The sequence below is a fragment of the Apium graveolens genome, chromosome 5 (genome assembly GCF_009905375.1).
Source record: "Apium graveolens cultivar Ventura chromosome 5, ASM990537v1, whole genome shotgun sequence".
Lineage (NCBI taxonomy): Eukaryota > Viridiplantae > Streptophyta > Magnoliopsida > Apiales > Apiaceae > Apium > Apium graveolens.
The window spans coordinates 235,586,796-235,608,472 of record NC_133651.1 but is presented as its reverse complement, the minus strand read 5'-3'; the positions used below and the strand labels follow the sequence as shown (position 1 = coordinate 235,608,472).

The window sequence follows — 21,677 nt, the reverse complement described above, 5'->3', positions numbered from 1 at the left end:
TGAGAAATTTTTACAATTCTCAACCTTATCATAGAAACATAAAATCTTCTACAAAGTCTGACTTAACTCAATTTTATTAAAAGTTTGGATAGAAAGTGAGGACACATTTCTAACAATTCCCCCTGAGTTAATGGATTCATATACAACAGAATGGTTGAGTGATTTGTACTTCCCATGGATGTTGATCTTAATTTGACTAAGTTGACTTGAATACATCAGCTTGCAATACTTGATCAAAAATCAGCTTGCATATCACTCATGACTGAAAAAATTCGTATTATTTTGAAGACCTTGATGTAATGATTCTTAAGTATTATATCGCCAGGATTCATCTTACTGATTCCGTACAAATTGTTATGAGAAGTGATCTTTTACATTTGCATGTTTGATCAAAGGTTCATGATGTATGTATTCATTTTCCTACCCAAATTCATGAAGAATTTGGAATATTGGGTGAGTTATTTAAAATAGTTTCTTGTGTTATAGCTGGCTTTTGTCCAAACTTATTTTGATTAGATACAAGTGATTGAATCGGCATTTATTGAGTTGCACTTAGTTATAGACATATCTCCTTTTCTGTTTTGAGTTACCACTATATTATTGTATTTTCTTGTTATAGACAATATATACCTCTTTGTAGGATTTAACTTTGAAATTCTTGTTACAGAGTTGACTATCACTGGATGAAGTTGCTTAAGTATTTTCGTTAGTGCTTCTTTTAACAATGAAAATAATCCCTTTTTGGTATCAAGCCATATCCACTGATATCTTCCCTGATGTCATCTCTAAGGATAATTACAAGGCCAGCTCTCTCCACACCTTTTGCGAGCAGGAAATAACCATTTGCAGTATGTATTATTTCCATGGATTTTTTCTCTTTCCTGCACACATCATAATCAATGCCAGTTGGATTTAGTACGTAAGTTATCTTTGGTCCCGCTTTGTTAGTTGCCTTCTTTATTTTATGAACAATAGACACCTTCAGTTTGGGAGGATTTAAGTCCACCTAAACTCTTTGTGTAGGACTTTGAGCAAAGGCACTTATGTTTAAATCAAATACATACATTGAGATTTTATCATGTTAGGGAATGAAGTAGACATGTTGTTCATTCCTGACATATTCAAAGGCATGTTATATGCAGAGTGGTATAGATTAGTAGTAAGTGGCATGTATTGATGATTCTGATTGAACATCTTATTCATGTTGGATATGAGAGACATGGCATAGACAGACATAGAGATAGATGCATAAACTTATTTGCAGTTATCAGTTACATGATTGATATTACCACACGTAACACATTTCATTCTAGATGCAGACTTAACATGAGTGAAATTTTTGTGATTATTAATTTTGATTCTTCTGTTGTAATTTTCATCTACCTTTTTCTCAATCTGATCAAGCCTATCTTCTATTTCCTTAATAGAAATTTGATCTGTACAGGCCTCCTATTACCCTTGGTTTTACTGCATTCTCCTAAGAAATAGTTCTTACTTACTGGACCATACTTCCTGTTGAGTTTTTCCAGTTTATAAGAATTGGAGTTGTCTTTCAACTGATAATTTTTATTTGACGACTAACTAACTTTCAGCGGATAATCAATATCAATTTACTCATCTAGGCGTTCAATTTCTCCTTTTTCTAGGCGTTCTCACCAAAAGATTCAACACCTTGAAGGTTAAGAATTTTTTGTGCAATATTTTTAGATTCTTTTCATTTATTGATAATTTCTTGTGCTCTCTCTAATTCTCTTTTAATGATCTCTTATCTTTTTAAACAACATTTAGATTAGCTCTGTTAATTTGAAAGATTCTTTTCATTTTTTCATAATCCACAGTTGAGTTTCTAGAAGAGTATTTCTCTTTACCAAAAGAAAGTTGAAGTTTTTAATTCTAGCATTTTCTTTAGTTAGAGATTTAAGAGTGGAATGCAGATTGTGTAATTTAGAAGATATATTAATTGTATCATTTTTGCATTCCTTTTTACTCAATTTAAAAAGATCAAGTGTAGTTATTCGAATATTGGATAAGGTTATTTTCTGGTCATTGTCAATAGTCATGAGAGCTAGATTCACACACTCAGTCTCTTCATCCTCAACATCACATTTTCTTTCTTTTACGATGAGGGATCTTTCATTTTTCTTAAAGAGTTTTAAGTACATATCTTGTAGTACACAAACTCACCACTCTTTTCTTCCATTTTTGGCTTTCTGCATTCATTGAAACGGTGTCCAGCAATCCCACAGTTGTAACACTTGAACTTGAAATTATCAAACATCTCATTTTTTAAACTGGAACTCCTTCCTGAGTGGCTTGGAAAATGACTTTCTCTTGATTTGATATATGGGAACCTTCTGGACATAAATGTCATGTTCCCATCTAGCTCTTCATGTTCATTCCGTGAATCAACTTGCTCCTCTATATTCTTCTCTTTTTCTTTTGCTAACATTGACCTGGCTTCAGTAACTGATTTGCTTGAAAATTTTCCATTGGTTTCTAAATTTTGATCACAGATGTTGGAGGCGACAAGGGCTACATATTTTTCTTTTTTACCCTTTTTCAAGATCTCCATCTTGCTGCATCTCCCGTTCATAGATTTTGAGAAGTCCATACAGTCCGTCAAGAGTATAGTCTTTGTATTCAAAAGAGTTTATGATAGATATTGTAGTGGTTTTCGACTTCTTGGGAAGTGCTCTTAAGAATCTCAAGTTAGAGTTCATTGGTCTTATAGATTCTTTCATGTAGTTTCAGCCCATTCAACAATTTTTGAAACATGTTGAATATTTCACTTATTTTATCAGGTGAGGAGTGAAAGTGTTCATATCGTTGAATCAAAAGTTTCATTTTGTTTTCTCTAACTTGTTCTGATCCTTTACATAATATTTGAATTGTACCCCACACTTCCTTTGCAGTGCTGCTATTCATGACAGATTCAAACATGTCTGAATCTATGTCATTATACAATATGTTTATGTCTTTCTTGTCCTTGATAACTTCTTCTGAGTCCTCGGGAGAATAGTAAGCCATAGTCTTCTGAACAATCTCGTCTGCCCTGTGTTTCCATCTATATCAACTTTTCCCGGTATAGTTTTCATAAGAACATGTGGACCCTTGTCTATGTATTCCATAGATATTTTATCTTGTGAAAGCAGATGAATTCTTATTTTTACTTTCCAGTGATAGTAAAAATCTTTTTCTACCATATGAATCTTCACACCAGCGTCCCTGTTTCCCATATTTGATTAGTTAGCTTCAATATCTTTAAGCCTTCTTTAAGTTGAAGGCTTGCTCTGATAAAAATTGATATTCTCTAACAATCAACTATGATGATTTGTAGAAGTGAGTCTAATACAAATCAATTCTTTTTGATATTCTCGAACATAAAATTAAATCTTGTAAACAGAAAGAAGAAAACACAACAATTAAAAATTCCAGATGGTTTGTTTTTTAGTTTACCACTTGAGATATATATTTTGAAGAAATAATATGTGTAAATTGCAATTGCAATTTCACAACTGCGTTTTCAGTGTTTCTCTCAAGATACTTTTCTCTAAAAATTAACTCTCTAAAAACTATTTCTTGAGAAATACTACTGCTACAACTTGATTTATATATCACCAAGTTATAATCTTTACCAGACAAAGCATAGCACAATCTTATAGGTCTGGTAAGATTGCTTCTGCATTTTTTCTGGTAAGACTTGACAAATGAGGCTAGATTTTATCTTGATATATTACTTTGAATATCCCTCCAATTTATGATGTATGGAAGTAGAATATTTTTTTTCTTCAGAATCCAAGATCACATGCAAAGTTTGTTTGGCTCCCATTTTCTATGTTGAGATTTTATTGTGTCGGAATCTGGATTTGACCAATGTCAAGACACTATCAACTGCAATTCGAATTTTCTTAGAAGTTGAGAGTGATTGATTAGCCGTTGATGAAACAGTTAGCCGTTGATGTTCACTTAGCAGTTAATACATTTTACTTAATCAGAATTACATGGTATCACATATTTACCAATAGTCATCCTATTCTAGATTATTTATTGAGTCAACATGATAACTGAATGAATAACAACAACTCTAACTACTTTTAGAAATCTCGTAGAAAATGTTACAAAAACCTCATCAGTTGATGGAATACCCTTTCATTAGCTGTTAAAGGCTACAGATTTACTGAACGTAATTATAATATGTGTTTTACTTATAATCAAGATTCAAGCCTGATTCGTAACAAGTTATGCATTTAAACATATTTTAAATATGTTTAAAATTACTCATGATCTTTTTATCATTTATACTCCAATTTTTCAAAGACCAAAAGTATAGAACTCTTTTAATTATAAGTTTAACTGAAAGCTCCATTTGGTTAGACTTTTTTATTTTTATTTTAATCTATTCTTTTTTATTTGCATTTATGTATATTTGTAATATATATATAATACATATATTATACATATATTATACATACATATATATGCATGCAAGAAAATTACAAATTTTATGATTTGTTCTAATTACAGTTCATTTTAATTTAGATTAAATTTATTATTTATTCCCTTAATTAATTTTTATGTTGTAAGGTTTGAAACATATAGTAGTTGTCAAAATAACAATTTTGTCTTTTTGCGGAAAGGAGATCAATTTCGGGATTTGTATTTTCGGACTTTAAAGTTCTATTATTTAAGATTCTGGAGATATCTTGCATATCTTTCGGTTAGATGACAAACTTTATTGACTAAAAAGAAATTCCTACCACGGAGTATATCTTGTAGTTTATGTATATCCTATTCAAAAAAGTATATAATTATAACCAAAATTTGGTAATTTAGTATTATTATTTAGTTCTATCGGAAAAGTTTTTACGCTATTAATAATGATTATTGCTAATGAAATCAATTTAGTTATAATTAAAATTTGGTCTTTTGGTTCTACGATATTATTGCGTTCCATCGAAAATTATTTTTCTTATTAATTAAGAGTGTAAAATCGAAAATAATGTAGTCGTAAAGAATTGAATTTGAAAGTTTGAAGAAAATACGATCATAAATAAGTTACTTATTAATTATATAATTATAAGTAATCAAACGAGAGTCAAATCAAGGAGTTAAAAACATATCTTATAAAACTATATTTTTGCAGATGTTCGAACCAATAAAATCAGAAAACTAAATTTAATTATAACTAAAATCTTGTATTACGGTATAGATGTGGTCCCCCTTAATAATAAAGAGTATAAATATAATTATGTAGGTGTTGAATTTCGAATCCGGTGAAATTAATTAAGTCAAATTATTTAGTGATAATAAAATTTTGGTATTTTTATATTTTAATACGATTCTATTCTACTTGAAGAGTGAATCTTTTATAAATAAATAGTATGTAGTTATATTGTTGGAGGGTATCGAATCCATTTCGTATGACAATGAAAAGTTGGTACTTTTCGTACCTTGATACTTGAGTATTATTGAATTTCATATGATAAATGAAAAGTTGATACTTTTTGTATTATGATACTTTAGTACTATTGAATTTCAAGCAAACGGTATTTTCCTACTAGTTAACAACTTGTGCGAATTACGGAATCGAGATTAAAAATATTAAATTTACTCATAAACTTGTGACATACGAATTTAAATTAAAATAGGAAGATCAGATATTAAATTAATACTTATAGAAATTGAACATGAAAATGTATAATAAATGAATGCTATTACATTATGTATTTATATGAACTTGAACCCTAGGTGAAATTAAAGAAGTTAAATTAAATAAATAAATCTTACGTAATTATGTATTTGTAGTAAATGAGACCAAAGTTTATGTCAAAATTAACTCCCAAGCAGTGGGAGGAGCCCGGGGCTCTACTAAGCTATGTAGCAAAATTTGATAATTTTGATATTTTAATACAATTGTGTTCTAACTAAAAAATATTTTACTTATTAAGAAAGAGTATAGATTAACATAAGAGTGTTCATTTCAAATTCAAGCTCGCACCACTATTGCAATACCCGTCAAAAACATATACCATATTATGTACACTTGTTATGTACAACCTATTTGTGAATGACTTTTGCTTAGCACAACTTTTCAAGTTCACAACCTTTTGCCTTTCCAAGCTTTAAATCTTCCAAACCTTTGGCTTTTTATTATCTTTTAATCTATGATTAGATGGCCTATATAAAGGCTTGTTTGTACATTATTTATATACATGAATAAGATGAAGATTATCCTCTCAAAAGTTTCTCTAGTTTCTAGTATATCTAGTATATAAATATAACACGTTATCAGCACGACGTTCTTATATTTAGCGTTTCTGTTTTTCTGGTGGCCGGGAGTCGATCTTTTAAGGTACTTTATCTCATTACTTCTTGTAACATGAAGTGCATGCTAATACTAAATGTTCTGAGCACACATGCTGGTACTGGGTAGGCATCCTACGCCATAGTTTCATGTTCTTTATATGACGGCTCACGTGTTTTCTGTAATGCATGTGTAATTATTTGTCCTTAGCATACAAATACATGACATGTGCGCCATGGTTTTCTTGGCTTGTGAATCACAAGTGACATGTGGTGGTGTAGCTTTTAAACTTGTTCATTTAATTTTTTGTATATATGTTTTGGGGTCTTCCTTTTGCTTTTGACTACTAGAACCTACCGCCTTTTTCTTTAGTTGGTGGAGTTGGATTTAGGTTTGGTAACTCATTCAATCTTATGTTTGTACTATAAACTCAACGATTATGGTTCCTGCAGTTTTTATAGTCTTATTATTTCCTATTATTTTCTAACCGTGTTATGATAATTAAGGTGAATATATAAGTTTATTATATGTTCTGTATAAAATGTTTTATTCCACTTATTTATTAGTGTTCTTATCATCTTTGTTATAATTTGCTATTGTTTCATATGATTTTTCTTTTAAATATAATTGTTTTAAATATTTGTGATTAAAAAAATATGTATTTATAATAGATTAATGTGCACATACTTGTCCCGTATTTTTTTGAACCAAATGTATAATATATTTTTAGTATGTACATTATGTTTACTTGGTAATATATTTTAGTGAAATGTTTGATCCTTTTATACCATGCATATAAATTTTGGTGTATTTTTAAATATTAAACCAAGGTTTATTAAAATTGTTATTCTCTTATTTTGATCTTTTCCTGCATAATATACCTTGTACGTAGCTTTTGCCATGTGAAAGATTTTATTTATATTCAATTGATATGCCTATTTTTAAACTTGTACATGCATTTGGTTGTCAAATTTTTGTTATTTTGTGAATAGATGCTTACTTCTTAATAGCAATGGCTCGTGTATGAATGTGTATTCTTTTATACGTGTTTGCTTTCATGAATTTAATTTAATTATATTTTTGTAGAAAGAAAAATGTCAAATCTCACGAAACTTGAATTCAACGCACTTGATATCACCGGCAATAATTATTTAACGTGGATTCTTGATGCTGAAATCCACCTTAATGTTATGGGTCTCGGAGATACCATAAAGGAAGGAAATGTGAAAACTGAGCAAGAAAATGCAAAAGCCATGATATTCCTTCGACATCACCTTCATGAAGGCTTGAAAACTGAATACTTGACTGTTAAGGATCCGTTAAACCTTTGGTATGATCTAAAAGAGAGATATGATCATCAAAAAACTGTGATGCTCCCTAAGGCTCGCTATGATTGGCTACATTTGCGCTTGCAAGATTATAGAAGTGTAAGCGAGTACAATTCAGCAATGTTCAAAATCACTTCTCAACTGAAATTATGCGGTGAAAATGTAACCGATAAAGATATACTGGAAAAGACTTATTCCACTTTTCATACCAACAATATGCTTCTGAAGCAGCAATATCGTGAATGGGGGTTCACGAAATATTCTGAACTTATTTTTGTTGCTTCTTGCTGAGCAAAATAATGAACTTTTGATGAAAAATTATCAAGCTCGTCCAACTGGTTCCACACCATTCCCTGAAGTGAATGATGTTACTAATAATGATTTTGGACGAGGACGTGGATTTGGACGAGGCCGTTGACATGCCCGTGGACATGGTTTTGGGCATGGTCGAGGTCATAAATATCGAAACTTCTCAAATTTTGAAAGGAAGCCTCACCACCAGAAGTGAACAAAGAATGAGGAAAAGCCTAAGGGAAATATGATGGGTCAAAGGGTTGAAAGCATTTGTCATCGTTATGGAATGAAAGGGCACTGGAGTAAAACATGTCGTACCTCCAAACACCTTGTTGATCTCTACCAAGCTTCTTTAAAAGGTGTTGAGACCAATTTTACTGAGCAACATGATGCTCTGGGTCTTTCCCAGCTTGAAACTTACCTTGGTGGAGATAATCAACTTGATCCACTCAACTCTACTCACATGGAAGTGTCTGATTTCTTTGGAGATGGCAGTACGGAGGTGGCCAAATTTGTCGGTGATGATGCCAATTAAATAAAAGGCCTTATTTTATTTTATTAAGTGTTTATGTATTTACGAATGAACTATAAACTTTTTGTTTGATCTGTTGCTTAATTTCAAATCAATGGAATGTTATGAGATCTTTTATTTTCTAATTTTGCTTTATTTTTGTGAAGAACATGGCCAACAGCCTCTCATCATATGTCATAAAAGATGAGGAATCACTTTACTTAGCAGACAGTGAAACAACACACACAATCCTAAAAAATCAAAAATATTTTTCGCATCTAAAGTTAGCTAAATCTAATGTGAACACCATATCTGGTGCATCAGATCTTATTGGTGGCTCTGGAAGAGCAAATATAGTGTTACCTAATGGAACACGACTTACTATTGATGATGCAATGTTTTCCATCAAATCAAAAAGAAATCTTTTAAGTTTTAAAGATATACGTAAAAATGAATATCACATAGAGACAACAAATGCAAATGATGAAAAATTTTTATATATCACATCAGTTGTCTCAGGGGTGAAGCAGCTAATTGAAAAGCTCCCCTCATATAAATTTGGATTGTATTACACCTTCATAAATCCAGTTGAATCATATATGGTGGTGAACAAAAAATTAGAGGACCCAACTAATTTTATGATGTGGCATGATCGTTTAGGCCATCCGGAATCAACAATGATACGAAGAATTATAGAAAACTCAAATGGACATCCTCTCAAGAATAAAATTGTTCCTTTATCTAAAGATGTCCCTTGTATTGCTTGTTTTCAAGGAAAATTGATAACTAGACCATCTCCTGTGAAAGTTTCACTTGAATGCCCAAAATTCTTGGAGCGAATACAAGGAGATATATGTGGACCAATTACCCCATCTAGTGGGCCATTTCAGTACTTTATGGTACTCATTGATGCATCAACATGATGGTCGCATGTTAGTTTATTGTCTACTCGTAATGTTTCTTTTGCACGACTCCTTGCTCAAATAATTCGTTTAAGAGCACAATTCCCTGATCATAATATAAAGAAAATAAGATTGGACAATGCAGGGGAATTTACATCCTAATCTTTTAATGATTATTGTATGTCGATTGGGATTGAAGTGGAACATTCTGTTGCCCACGTACACACTCAAAATGGTTTGGCCGAATCTTTCATCAAAAGGCTACAACTGATTGCTAGACCTTTACTTATGAAAACGAATTTACCAAATTCTACTTGGGGACATGTGATTTTACATGCGGCTTCTTTGGTTCGGTTACGACCGACCTCTTATCATCAATATTCCCCTATGCAACTTGTAAATGGTACAGAATCGAATGTCTCTCATTTAAGAGTTTTTGGGTGCGCAGTTTATGTTCCGATATCCCCTCCCCAACGAACAAAAATGGGACACCAAAGAAGATTAGGGGTATATGTTGGGTTTGACTCTCCCTCAATTATTAAATATTTAGAGCCCATGACTGGTGATTTATTCAAGGCAAGGTTTGCCGATTGTCAATTTGATGAGACAGTTTTTCCTGCATTAGGGGGAGATAAGATAAAATTTGAAAAAGAAAAGCAAGAAATTTTATGGAATGCAGCATCCCTGTCTCATTTTGATCCTCGTACAAATCAATGTGAACTTGAACTACAAAAGATTATCCACCTACAAGAAGTCGCAAATAGATTGCCTAATGCATTTACTGATGTCAAGAATGTGACAAAGTCACACATACCAGTTGCTAATGTTCCTTGTAAAATTAAACTTCCTGAAGAAGATAATAAAATCATGCTAGCAAATGAGTCTAAAGCACGCCAGAAGCGTGGTAGACCTATTGGATCCAAGGATAAAACTCCAAGAAAAATAAGGAAACTTGATAAGGAAGTTGGTACATCAAATGACATCATAGAATTGATCACTGAAGAGACGTCTTCTAAGGATGATCAAACACCTGAAATTGTTGACAATGAAGAGATCTCGATAAATTATGTCATTCCAGGAAAGAGGTGGAACAGAAAAGAAATTATCATGGATGATATATTTGCATATGCAGCTGCACTTGACATTTCTGAAGAAATCGAGGATCATGAACCTAGATCGATCTAAGAATGTAAAAGAAGAAATGATTGGCCAAAATGGAAAGAAGCTATTGAAGCAGAACTGAAATCACTTGAAAAACGCCAAGTTTTTGGACCTATTGTCCAAACACCTGCAGGTATAAAACCCGTCGGATATAGATGGGTATTTGTGCGTAAAAGAAATGAGACAAATGAAATTGTGAAATACAAGGCACGCCTTGTTGCTCAAGGCTTCTCACAAAGACCGGGAATCGATTATGAAGAAACTTATTCCCCGGTAATGGATGCAGCAACATTCAGATTTTTAATAAGTTTATCAATTCTAGAAGAGCTTCGAATGAATTTAATGGATGTTGTAACTGCCTACTTATATGGGTCACTCGATAGTGACATTTACATGAAAATCCCTGATGGATTAAAAATGCTTGAAGCATATAGTTCAAGACCCCGAGAGATTCACCCAATTAAATTACAGAGATCATTATACGGATTGAAACAGTCGGGTCGTATGTGGTACAATTATCTCAGTGAATATCTTTTGAAAGATGGATATACTAATAATGTAATATGTCCATGTCTTTTTATTAAAAGGACAAAATTGGGGTTTACTATCATTGCAGTATATGTTGATGATCTAAACATCATTGAAACCCCAGATGAACTTCATGAGACGATTGGATATTTGAAAAGAGAGTTTGAAATGAAGGACTTGGGTAAAACAAAACTCTGTCTTGGTTTTCAAGTTGAACATTTATCTAAAGGAATCTTTGTCCGCCAGTCTTCATATATTGAAAAGATTCTTAAACGGTTTATTATGGATAAGGCATACCCTGTGAGTACACCTATGGTTGTACGATCCTTAGAAAAGAATAAGGATCCATTTCGCCCAATAGAAAAGGGAGAAGAACTTCTTGGTCCTGAAGTACCATATCTTAGTGTCATTGGTGCACTAATGTATCTTGCCAATTGTACACGTCTTGATATTGCATTTTCTGTTAACCTTTTGGCAAGACATAGTTCTGCTCCAACTCGAAGACATTGGACTGGTGTGAAACAAATATTTAGATATCTTCGAGGGACAATGGATATGGGTTTATTTTATTCTAAAGACTCAAAAGTGGAATTAGTTGGTTATGCAGATGCAGGATATCGGTCTGAACCACACAAAGGGAGATCTCAAACAGGTTATGTATTTACATATGGTGATACCGCAATATCTTGGCGGTCTACAAAGCAGACTCTTGCAGCAACCTCTTCAAATCATGCTGAATTATTGGCACTACATGAAGCTAGTCGGGAATGCGTGTGGCTAAGATCTTTGGTCCATCATATTCGGGAATCATGTGGTCTTTTAGTCAATAAAGGAAGCCCTACTGTTTTATTTGAGGATAATGAAGCATGCATCACTCAGACTCGAGAAGGTTACATTAAAGGAGATCGAACAAAGCACATTGATCCAAAGTTCTTCTTCACCCATGAACTTCAGCAACGAGGTGAAATTGATGTTTGTCAGATTCGATCATGTGAAAATCCAGCAGATTTGTTCACGAAAGCACTTCCTACATCTTTCTTCGAGAAAATGATACACAAGATTGGAATGCGTAAACTTCGGGATATATTGAAATGAGGGGGATATATGATATTTCTTTTACATTACATTATGTACAACACATGTACTCTTTTTCCTTCACTAGGATTTTTTCCCACATGTTTTTCCTAGTAAAGGGTTTAATGAGGCATGTTGTTCGTATAAGTCATTCAAGGGAGAGTGTTATGTATAACCTATTTGTGAATGACTTTTGCTTAACACAACTTTTCAAGTTCACAACCTTTTGCCTTTCCAAACTTTAGATCTTCCAAACCTTTGGCTTTTCATTATCTCGTAACCTATGATTAGATGGCCTATATAAAGGCATGTTTGTACATTGTTTATATACATGAATAAGATGAAGATTATTCTCTCAAAAGTTTCTCCAAAATAGTATATCTATTATATAAATATAACACTAGAATTTTTTGATTAATCTTAGAATTACATTTACTTTCCAGTAAGGCAGTAACATCTCAGTTGTGACTTGTAATGGCAATTTTTCCTGTTTGCTCAGTAATTTAAGTGATGGATATGCAAAGATTATATCTAGAAAGTCCTTCAGAGTTAAATTTTGGAAAAGGGTTCTTGAGGTGGAGGGGATGAGTGTGATCAAAGGTAAGGGACTATATAGAAACTTGATTTAGATCACATTTTGTAACAGACTATATAGGGACTTGATTCAGATCACGATTTGTGACAAACCAACCTCCAATTCAGGTAAATGCTGACTTGCTGATTTTACTTGCACCCAAATCGGGAAGTAAATTGACATGACACATATTATCACTTTCAAATTACCCTTAAAAACCCCAATGTTTTGGGAGAAAAAAAATCAGGAATAAGAAAACTGAAACTCCATAAACTGGTTTCTACTCTGATCATTGATACATATGCAGATCACCACAAGGAAACATTGTTACATGTTAATTCATACTTCTACAGATACACAACGTATCCGGAAAAGTAAGCACTCTCCCTAGAAGATTAAAAAAGAAGAAAAACAGATGGACATCCAAATTATAGTAATAATGTAAGGGTAAAGATAAGAAAGAGGGGGTAGAAGAAGAGGTTTGGCCACCTCAGTTACATGAATAATTTATTCAAACTCGTTCATATGGTCTAAGAGGTAGTTTGCAGCCAGCTCCTCGTTCTTGTTACATGCAAAAAAGACTTCCAACACAAGGTCTCGGTCAAATCCCATTGCCTCAAGCTGAATAGAAAGAAAAAAAAGAACAGATAAGTTACAGAAAGGGAGCGTTTGCCCACATATAATCATATTTACTTGAATCCTACAGATAACCGCACAACATACACGTTCGATGGCGTCGCGCTCCTCAGGTGTGACTGATATAGCCTGTGGCTGTCCATCTAAATTCCTGTTCAGAAATTACAAGCCCCTCAGCACCATAAACAGTTTCCAAATTTAACAGCGAAACTTGCAGGAAAAAACATACTCGCCGCCTTCAATGGGTTCATTAATCAGCTGAAGGAAATCAGCCTGATGCTCTTGGATAAGCCTCATTAGATGAGGATTTTGCTTCCCTAACTCCTGGAGCATGGGCTGTCAACAAATCAACCGAATAAGCATTAATGATATTTGGAAGTTAAGTCAGAGAGACATAAGCCAAATGCATGAATATATTACCTGCAAAATTTGTGGGTTGGACTGCACCATAGCTCGCAAAGATTGGAACTGACACAAAAGACAATTAAAAAGTGAAGACAGAAAGAGAAGGGGTGGCTATGGTGAGGTAAAGCAAGTTGTAGTCCCAGAAGAACAAATACCTGTTGATTGTTGCGTAAAAAATCTAAGTTGCCTGCACCAGCAGCATTAGAACCCATGTCGGGAAGACCCTGAATCACAATATAAAAGCCGTCATCAAAGATAATAAATTGTAAAATAAAATTCTAGTGAATGAAGATAAACAAACCTGAGGGAAGAGATCTAAAGGGTTTGCATTTGGTCCAGTGGAAGCAATAGGAGATTGGGAAGCCGCTGGGGGAAGCTGACCAGGCGGTGTTGCATCCTCGCCACTTGGTGATGATGGGGCCACAGCTGGAGCTTCAGCTTGCTCAGGGATACCCTGTTATAGTAAACATCTTATCAAATTATAAGTGCAGTAAAAATATAGTGGAAATTAATAATTGCAGCATTCTAGGAATAGGACAAAACTAGTAAACAAAAAGCTGCCACAATATTGCATAAGCTTCCAGGTATAAGAATGCGGACTGGAAAGTCAAATATTTTTACAACCCTCTCTTTTACAAGAAAACACAAATACTCAAGATGCCAAATTTTCAAGATACTCTTAACAATATACAACCATAATGAATCACTAAAATCACCACATGAATACCTTGATTCTATGTAGTCGGAAATGTGCGTGCTCGCACGCGCCCGTGTGTGGAATATAAAGGGGCCGTGTGGGGCATCTTAAAAAATGTAACATATAACTTAAAGTCCATAAGTGGCATATAAGTGATAAGTAAATTATTATTTGTGCCCGTTTGGGAAATCTTAATGATATAAGTAACTTATGACTTAAAATGCACAAGTGACTTATAAGTGATAAGTAAATAAAAACTTATAAGTTATGTAAGTGTTTAGATAATTTACTTATAAGTCGGAATTTTTTTTTACTTAAATGAACTAAATAAATAATTTTTAAATACAATTTTTTTAATTCGTGAATTTTAATTTAAATAATATTTACAAACATATATTTTAAAAATAAAAATTAATAAGAAAGTGAAAAAACAAAATAAGTTGAGAAAAAGTACGTCGTTACTAACATTCAACTTATCGGCTTATAAGTTATAAATTCGACTTATAAGTTGGATCGACAAACACTCGTCGATAAGTACTTATGGGCTTATAAGTCAATAAACTACTTATTTGGTGACTGCCAAACAGACCCTTTATAAGTTATTTAGAGAGTTGTTTAGGGAGATGAAGTCAACACGTCTTGTTTGTGTATACGGATGCACATATGCAGAGATATAATATAATATATTTATGGAATGAATCTCGACCGTCCATCTTCTAGGTTCATTTAACATACCTTTTTAAAGTAGTAGTGCACATATCTTAAAAGCAATAATACACACAGTAAGATATGTCCGCCATGCAATATTTTCATAAATAAGGGATATTTAATTTTATTAAATTCATAAAAATTTATTTATACAACTGTTGAAACTAATTTTGACAACTACGATACTTCGAATCTTTTACTTAATACTAATATATGTTTGCAAAAAATAACTTAATAATAACATATATATATAATATTAATTTGAATTAAAAATGCCGTATCCCCGTATCTGTGTCCAAAATTCGGACGGTGTCCCCGTGTCCTAAAATTTTCAAAAAATCGAGTCCGAGTGTCGTGTCCGACTCTCCGTACCCGAGTCCGAGTAACATAGGCGGGAAGGGTATATTTGTAATTGTTTTTGAGTTTTAATCAAACAAAAAACCACTCCGTCACACTTACGTGTTTTAACAAGGAGCCCTAATTAGATCTGTTGGTGGAGAGAGGAGATGCGACCTTCATCGTCACTGTTCACCATCGCTAACTCCGGAGGCATCTTCATCTTCTTCGTGTCATTTTTAATCTCTTGTTACATCTTTAATTCCATTTTTAGTAGATGCATGTATGTGAATCTCCAAGTTACTTTAAGGTTTAATAACTTTGGTTTTTGTATGTATAGGTTGTACGTATATACACATAGCCCCTTGCATTGTGTTGATTGTTTGTGTGGGTCTGTGAGTTATAAAATCATCGACTGTTTGTTTCATTTTTTAAATTATTTTTTTAATTCCTTTTTTGTTAATTTGTTGACTAATTATTATATATATAATTCATAACTGACTTTGTTTAAATAAAATGCAACTTTTGGATCATAGATATCTCTATAATGATATATATAATATATATTTAAATATATTTTTTTCCTGTATCCCCCCGCACCTGAATCCCCATATTTTTATTTTTGTCAAATTCCCGTATCCCCGCACCGCGCATCCGCACTCCTGCACTCACGCACCAGCACCCATGCTTCCTAGGCTACTTCAGTTCTGGGATTGGAAGGAAAAATTAGAAAGTAGAATGTACCTATTAACTAATTTTCAGCTTATTACCGTTTTTTACGAGAAAATGCCCGTCCAAATTTTTACCCAAACAGTCCAACAAATATGGAAATGGAAATTCACCCATTTAAGCGTATTTTTATCTGCTGCCAAAAACACGCTATATATAAAAATCTGCCTTTTCCAGCAATATAGTATTTCCAACAATATAGTATCCAAAACACGATGAATACTATATTGCTTTTCTTTTTTTTTCAATCTGAAAAAACATTGGCACTATACTTGCATATTAGCACGATTTTGTCTGGAAACTAGAGCTCTAAGCATACTCTTTGGTACAATTAAAATAGTACGGAAGACACTTACGGAATATAGATATTCCACAGCTCTCTCAGGATTGTTGTAAGCAGCACGAAGGGCACGAACAACTGTATCCCTATCCCATGTGCCTCCACCCATGTCAAGAATCTGCTGCACAGCTCCTTCGAGATTGCTTCCAGCCACTAAATTTGATGCTGCACTGTCATAAACATTAGCCTCTGACCTGCCATATTAAAATCAATGAATAAGTTATGTAAAATGACCAAATAATAATTTGTTTATTTGAAAGTAGAAGAGATTGAATAATCATTAACAATTGACAAGAAATCTATGTTACTGAATAATAAAGAACACACCCCGCAGTTTCCAAGGGAGCAGGAGCTACAACTGCAGCTGGAGCAGGTGCAGGTGCAGGTGCAGGTCTGAAAAGTTAATATTAGTTATTAACAAAAATGAAAATTAAGTTCAAATCGGAATGAGAGGATCTGGGAAATAGACAGATAATGCAGGATATAAGAGATGCATGTATAAGAACAAGACACCCCGTGCAATATCTATTCATGTGCCAAGGAAAACCAGAACTCACGCAGCCAAGGTTGGAGACGGAGAATGAGCAACAGCTGATGCTGGAACTGGAGGAGGTGCAGCACTTGTTTGTGTTGCCTACAAAGGTGACAGCTCTGTTATATGCATCTTACTTGGTAATCTCACCATAACAAAGACATTACTAATCAATCTGGAAAAGCCAAAACAGAGATTCTTTTACAGAACTGAATAAATTTACCCTTAAAATCATATTCTCTAAAGATATCAGCAGATAGATAGCGGGTAACAACAAACAGACACTAACACCAAACACAAACGAAAAAAATGAAACAAGCCGATCAACAAGATTCTGATTAGTGATAGACCAAATGTGCGGGCCCTTTTTACTTAAGGTTATATTTATGACTTGAAAGTAAGTTATATGGAGAGATATACTAGTTTTTATAAAGATTCAAACTACAAACTTTAAACAAGTACCATACAAGTTAGTTTTAAGTACCAAAATTTGTATATGACTGCAAGCCTGATTGGCTTACCTTTAAAAAAGTGTCCTTGAGTTACCTGTGGTTACTGCTATACTAACTGTTGCCAAGTCAAATTACAAATAAATAATAAGTCACTCCAAAAAGTACCTCGTTCTTACTTTCTTGGGTTCAACTTGTAAGTCGGTCTTGGGTCAGAAAACAATCATACAAAAACAGACCATACAAATTAAGTTGGATGTTGAAGTTAATTATAAATTGCAGTCAGTTTTGAGTTACATGCAGTGGCTGGAATATTAATTTTTGAATCAAATTACAATCTGAAAAAAAATGTCACTGGAACAAGTACATCAGATTGTAAGTCAGTTTGAGTTCTTGAACTGTTATAACAAAAACAGACCCTCGCGGTTTAGCTAAACTTACAAGTCGACTTTAACTTAAAAGTTATGTGGTCAAACATGCTAAGGTCATACTATAAGTAATATTCTAAGCAAAATACATTTCATGTATTATTATAATTTAAATTAACGTTAGACTGGCATAACCAGGGCTTGTGTATGGTTGCACGAGAAAACACCCACTTTCTGATTATATTTGTGGAGTAATCCTTCATTTTAAAGAACAGATTACTCCACAAATATCAAGCACTTGCCATTTCCTGTGAAGGCTATAAGGATTTATGTCCCCTTAACCCTATGCAGTTTGCAAAATAAAGTTTCAACATCAGGTGGTAACGTTCCACTTGGATGACATCCTTATCTTATTGCTACAATCCAATCACTATAGCTATAAATATTAAATGGAAGGAAAGGCAAAAAGAATTTTTCAAAAAAATTGTAAGGCACAGAATAAATGATATATTAAAACAGCTAAAAGAGAGTTCGTAAAAATAGAAGTGTTGCTCACTGTCACAAAATTCTATTTCTGAATTATTAGTTAACACTTTCCATTCTGGGCTTACCTTAGGAGCTGCTTCCCTTGATGTGGTTGAACTATTACCAGATGAGCTCTTACTCTGTTTATTAATGACACAAACATCAGACGCAAATGATTATTAGTGGGAAGAAAAGGCACATTTCTGACTCTTGCTCGTACATGATAATATTAGCTGCATCAGTATATATATATTAGATTCACATTCAAAGACAAGGCCAGGACAACTTTAAAAAATATGGCAATGCCCTCTCTTAACAACATTGTTGGACTATCAGACACGGAGTACCATGATGTCTCATGATAAATCATACATATGTACTACATATATTACAAGATTGAAGAGGTCAAGCTAGTTTAGTGTTTCAAATTAAGTATAAAAATTAAGGGCATGCGTCCAAATCCTACCCCTACAACTTCTTTCGCAGCATGGTACCCCTTATATCAAGAGCTGCCTCTGCCACTAGAGGCACTCAATATTTACATTATCTGATATTCAATTCAATAAGCTGACCTCGGAAGTTGCAGATAGATCTTCTTATTTTGTATCCTAGCCTATAACCCGTGCGACGGTTTCTTAAAAAAAAATTGGTTACATTTAATTGCTTTGCTTTTTAATTGTATACATATCCATTTTTTATAATAATACCTTTGTTTTTTCAATGTCACGCGCACATGTATCATTATAATTTTTAATTGTTTTAATTATCTACTTGTATTATTATTTTATCAATTTTTTACCTAAGGGGACCTGCGTGACGACCATGCCATGCCATACCATATTAATTGCTTTCGGCTAATTATAAATAGGTGTACTATTTAAATGATTAATTTTGCAACAAAGAATTATACTGCTTGATCCCAGGTCGGCACTATCAAGATGACTGCCAAGTGTTGGAATTTAGCTCATATTTATTGCCATGTATGAGAAAGGGAGCAAGGTAGAAGTGATCCAAAATAGTGTTTCACCAAGAATGAAACTTTCCCATTCCCAAGTACATAGCTTTATAAATCACAGAATCACAAAGTGACATAACAACCACTGTGGTGGTTATGCATTATCTTGGTCCCTAACTTTCATCAAAAGATTTGTTCCATAAGCTTATTTAACAATACATGTACCAAATGCATACGTAAATAATTCACCACATAACAGAGAAAACAATTTACCTTGGATAACATGATGACAATAAAACTATTCTCGGCAACATTGTTTTCGATCAATGTTGTGCCATCTTTAAGGACTCTACCCTGATAAATAAGCATCTGTTGTGCAGCGGGATAAACATCAGATCCTTGCACAGTTTCAATACTTCTCTTCACATCGGCAACCTGAAAAGAGGGAATAAATTAGTTGCGCAAACCAATTACTGGCATTTGTTACTTACAGCTCACTATTTAAGTTGTCTCAGAGAACTTTACAGTTCACTATTGAACTCATAATATGTTGCATTCAAAGTCTCAAAATTATTTGCTTCAATAATAATTATGAATTAGCAAAAACTAATAATTATTACTTATGCACTAGTGAGTAAAATTTTGGATCCAACTCAAAATCAATATGATACGCCTTTTAACACGTCATGAACAAATGTACACTGAACAAGATTCTAAACACCTATAGTCAGCATCTAAACTAATAAAACAGAATATTTCAGAAGCAAAAGAAAGAAACATAAGTTCATAAATTATTACAATTAATTATAAAAATTATTAAGCTGCGCCTTCAAAGTTTAAGGTCAATTACTTCGACACTGTGTTATTCAAAACAATTTATAGAATTATATTTCCAGTTTTGCTGCTCTAAGTCAATATGATAAGACTTTCAGTGGCTCAACAACATATATAAACAATTATAGTATCCAAAAAACCAAAAGGTTTCATAGAACAAAGCACTCTTTCGTAACGAAACAGAAAACAATGGACGCTCATGTTATAAATTATAGCAGCCCAAATCAGCCAATTGTATTGTAAAAAAGTGTGAATAAGAATAAAAATCATAAGCTTGAATACATAGATATACAAAATCCTAAATTATTATGCAACTGTAAATGAATCAAACAAAAAGTAGCTTAGGTTCAGTATTTCACTAAAGTAAAGGCATCAATCAAATTATACAATTCATCAAATATGAGAGAGAGAGAGGAGCGAGCGAGCGAGCGAGAGAGAGAGAGAGAGGAGCGAGAGAGAGAGGGGGGAAGAACCGAATCGCGAGGATTGACTTGGATATCGAACTGACTACCCTTCAATGTCTTGACGAATATCTTCATAATTGGATCGAATAGATACAAAGTGGGAGAGAATCTCACGAGTGAGGGTCTCAGGTCGAGCTTTTGTATCGATCGAGAGAGATGGGCTTTCTTCTCTCCTCGCAAGCCAAAGTTCGGTAAGTTACTCCACGCGCTGTCCGGGTTAGTAAAATCGGCCCCGCGGTAAAGATCAAGATTCTAAAAATTTCGGATTTTATTAATTAATTCATGATAAATTGTCACCTGTCCGATCCAATTTTAAAATATGATTAATTCTTATATTAGATTAGTTCGGGGCATATGCCTGGTTACATTTAAATTACTATAATTAAATATTGTATAATTTTAATATTAAAATTGATAAATTAATAATCATAATTTGTTTAATTTTAAGTAACTAATATCCCTTATTATATATAATATATATATATTAGTACTCACTCCGTCTTTTTTAATTTTTTATACTTTCTATTTAAAATAATAATTTTTTATTATTAATAAAATCAAAGACTTATCTCAGTGGGCTAGACAAATGTTATAATATTGCTTATACGTGTCCTATCTTTCTTGCATGTTGTATATTACTTTAAGTTCTTTCTCGGTCACCCTTATGAGAAAAAGTGGAATATAAATCAGATGAATAATCGTTTCTTCTTATTCTATGTTTGTCTTCTCTTTTGATGGCTGGAGTTTTAGTAAAAATCTTGCATGTAAAATCACTCATCTTGTATATAGAATAAAAAAATGAATTATAATTTTTAACTATTTATGAGTTATTATTAATTTGAAATTTCTATTTATATAATAATGAAGTCACACTTAATTATTTAATAACTGAATTTTATATTTAATATTAGTAAATTTGAATATTATTATTTATCTAATTAATTCAGTCATACTTAATTAATATTATAAATAATTTGAATTATTTTAATTTAATTTAATTTAATTTAAATCAAATTTAAATTA

General features: G+C 32.8%; 2 protein-coding genes across 2 annotated transcripts; one reads left to right on the top strand and one right to left on the bottom strand.

Annotated features, from left to right (window-relative positions):
• Nucleotides 1–7,398: 7,398 nt before the first annotated feature.
• Nucleotides 7,399–8,050, top strand: LOC141660802 (uncharacterized). The gene is made up of 2 exons (XM_074467786.1): nucleotides 7,399–7,870; nucleotides 7,959–8,050. The coding sequence occupies exons 1-2, from the start codon at nucleotides 7,399–7,401 to the stop codon at nucleotides 8,048–8,050; spliced, it is 564 nt and encodes a 187-aa protein (XP_074323887.1).
• Nucleotides 8,051–12,926: 4,876 nt separating this feature from the next.
• On the bottom strand, nucleotides 12,927–20,876 carry LOC141724953 (ubiquitin receptor RAD23d-like). The gene is made up of 12 exons (XM_074527276.1): nucleotides 20,664–20,876; nucleotides 19,630–19,791; nucleotides 18,488–18,541; nucleotides 17,085–17,161; nucleotides 16,855–16,920; nucleotides 16,544–16,721; nucleotides 14,019–14,171; nucleotides 13,873–13,941; nucleotides 13,733–13,780; nucleotides 13,542–13,648; nucleotides 13,400–13,463; nucleotides 12,927–13,297 (listed from the first exon to the last, which is right to left on the bottom strand). Exons 1-12 carry the CDS (start codon nucleotides 20,727–20,729, stop codon nucleotides 13,184–13,186), a joined length of 1,158 nt encoding a protein of 385 aa, XP_074383377.1. The 5' UTR covers nucleotides 20,730–20,876; the 3' UTR covers nucleotides 12,927–13,183.
• Nucleotides 20,877–21,677: the final 801 nt, after the last annotated feature.

Bases quoted from the DNA above. Each gene is read 5' to 3' on its own strand.
- LOC141660802 (XM_074467786.1), top strand. From the start codon at position 7,399: ATGTCAAATCTCACGAAACTTGAATTCAACGCACTTGATATCACCGGC. The intron at 7,871-7,958 runs GTGAATGGGGGT...AAAATTATCAAG, and splicing joins GCTTCTGAAGCAGCAATATC to CTCGTCCAACTGGTTCCACA.
- LOC141724953 (XM_074527276.1), bottom strand. From the start codon at position 20,729: ATGAAGATATTCGTCAAGACATTGAAGGGTAGTCAGTTCGATATCCAA. The intron at 18,542-19,629 runs GTAAATTGTTTT...ATTAATAAACAG, and splicing joins TTGTCATCATGTTATCCAAG to AGTAAGAGCTCATCTGGTAA. The intron at 13,649-13,732 runs GTAATATATTCA...ATTTGTTGACAG, and splicing joins CCAACCCACAAATTTTGCAG to CCCATGCTCCAGGAGTTAGG.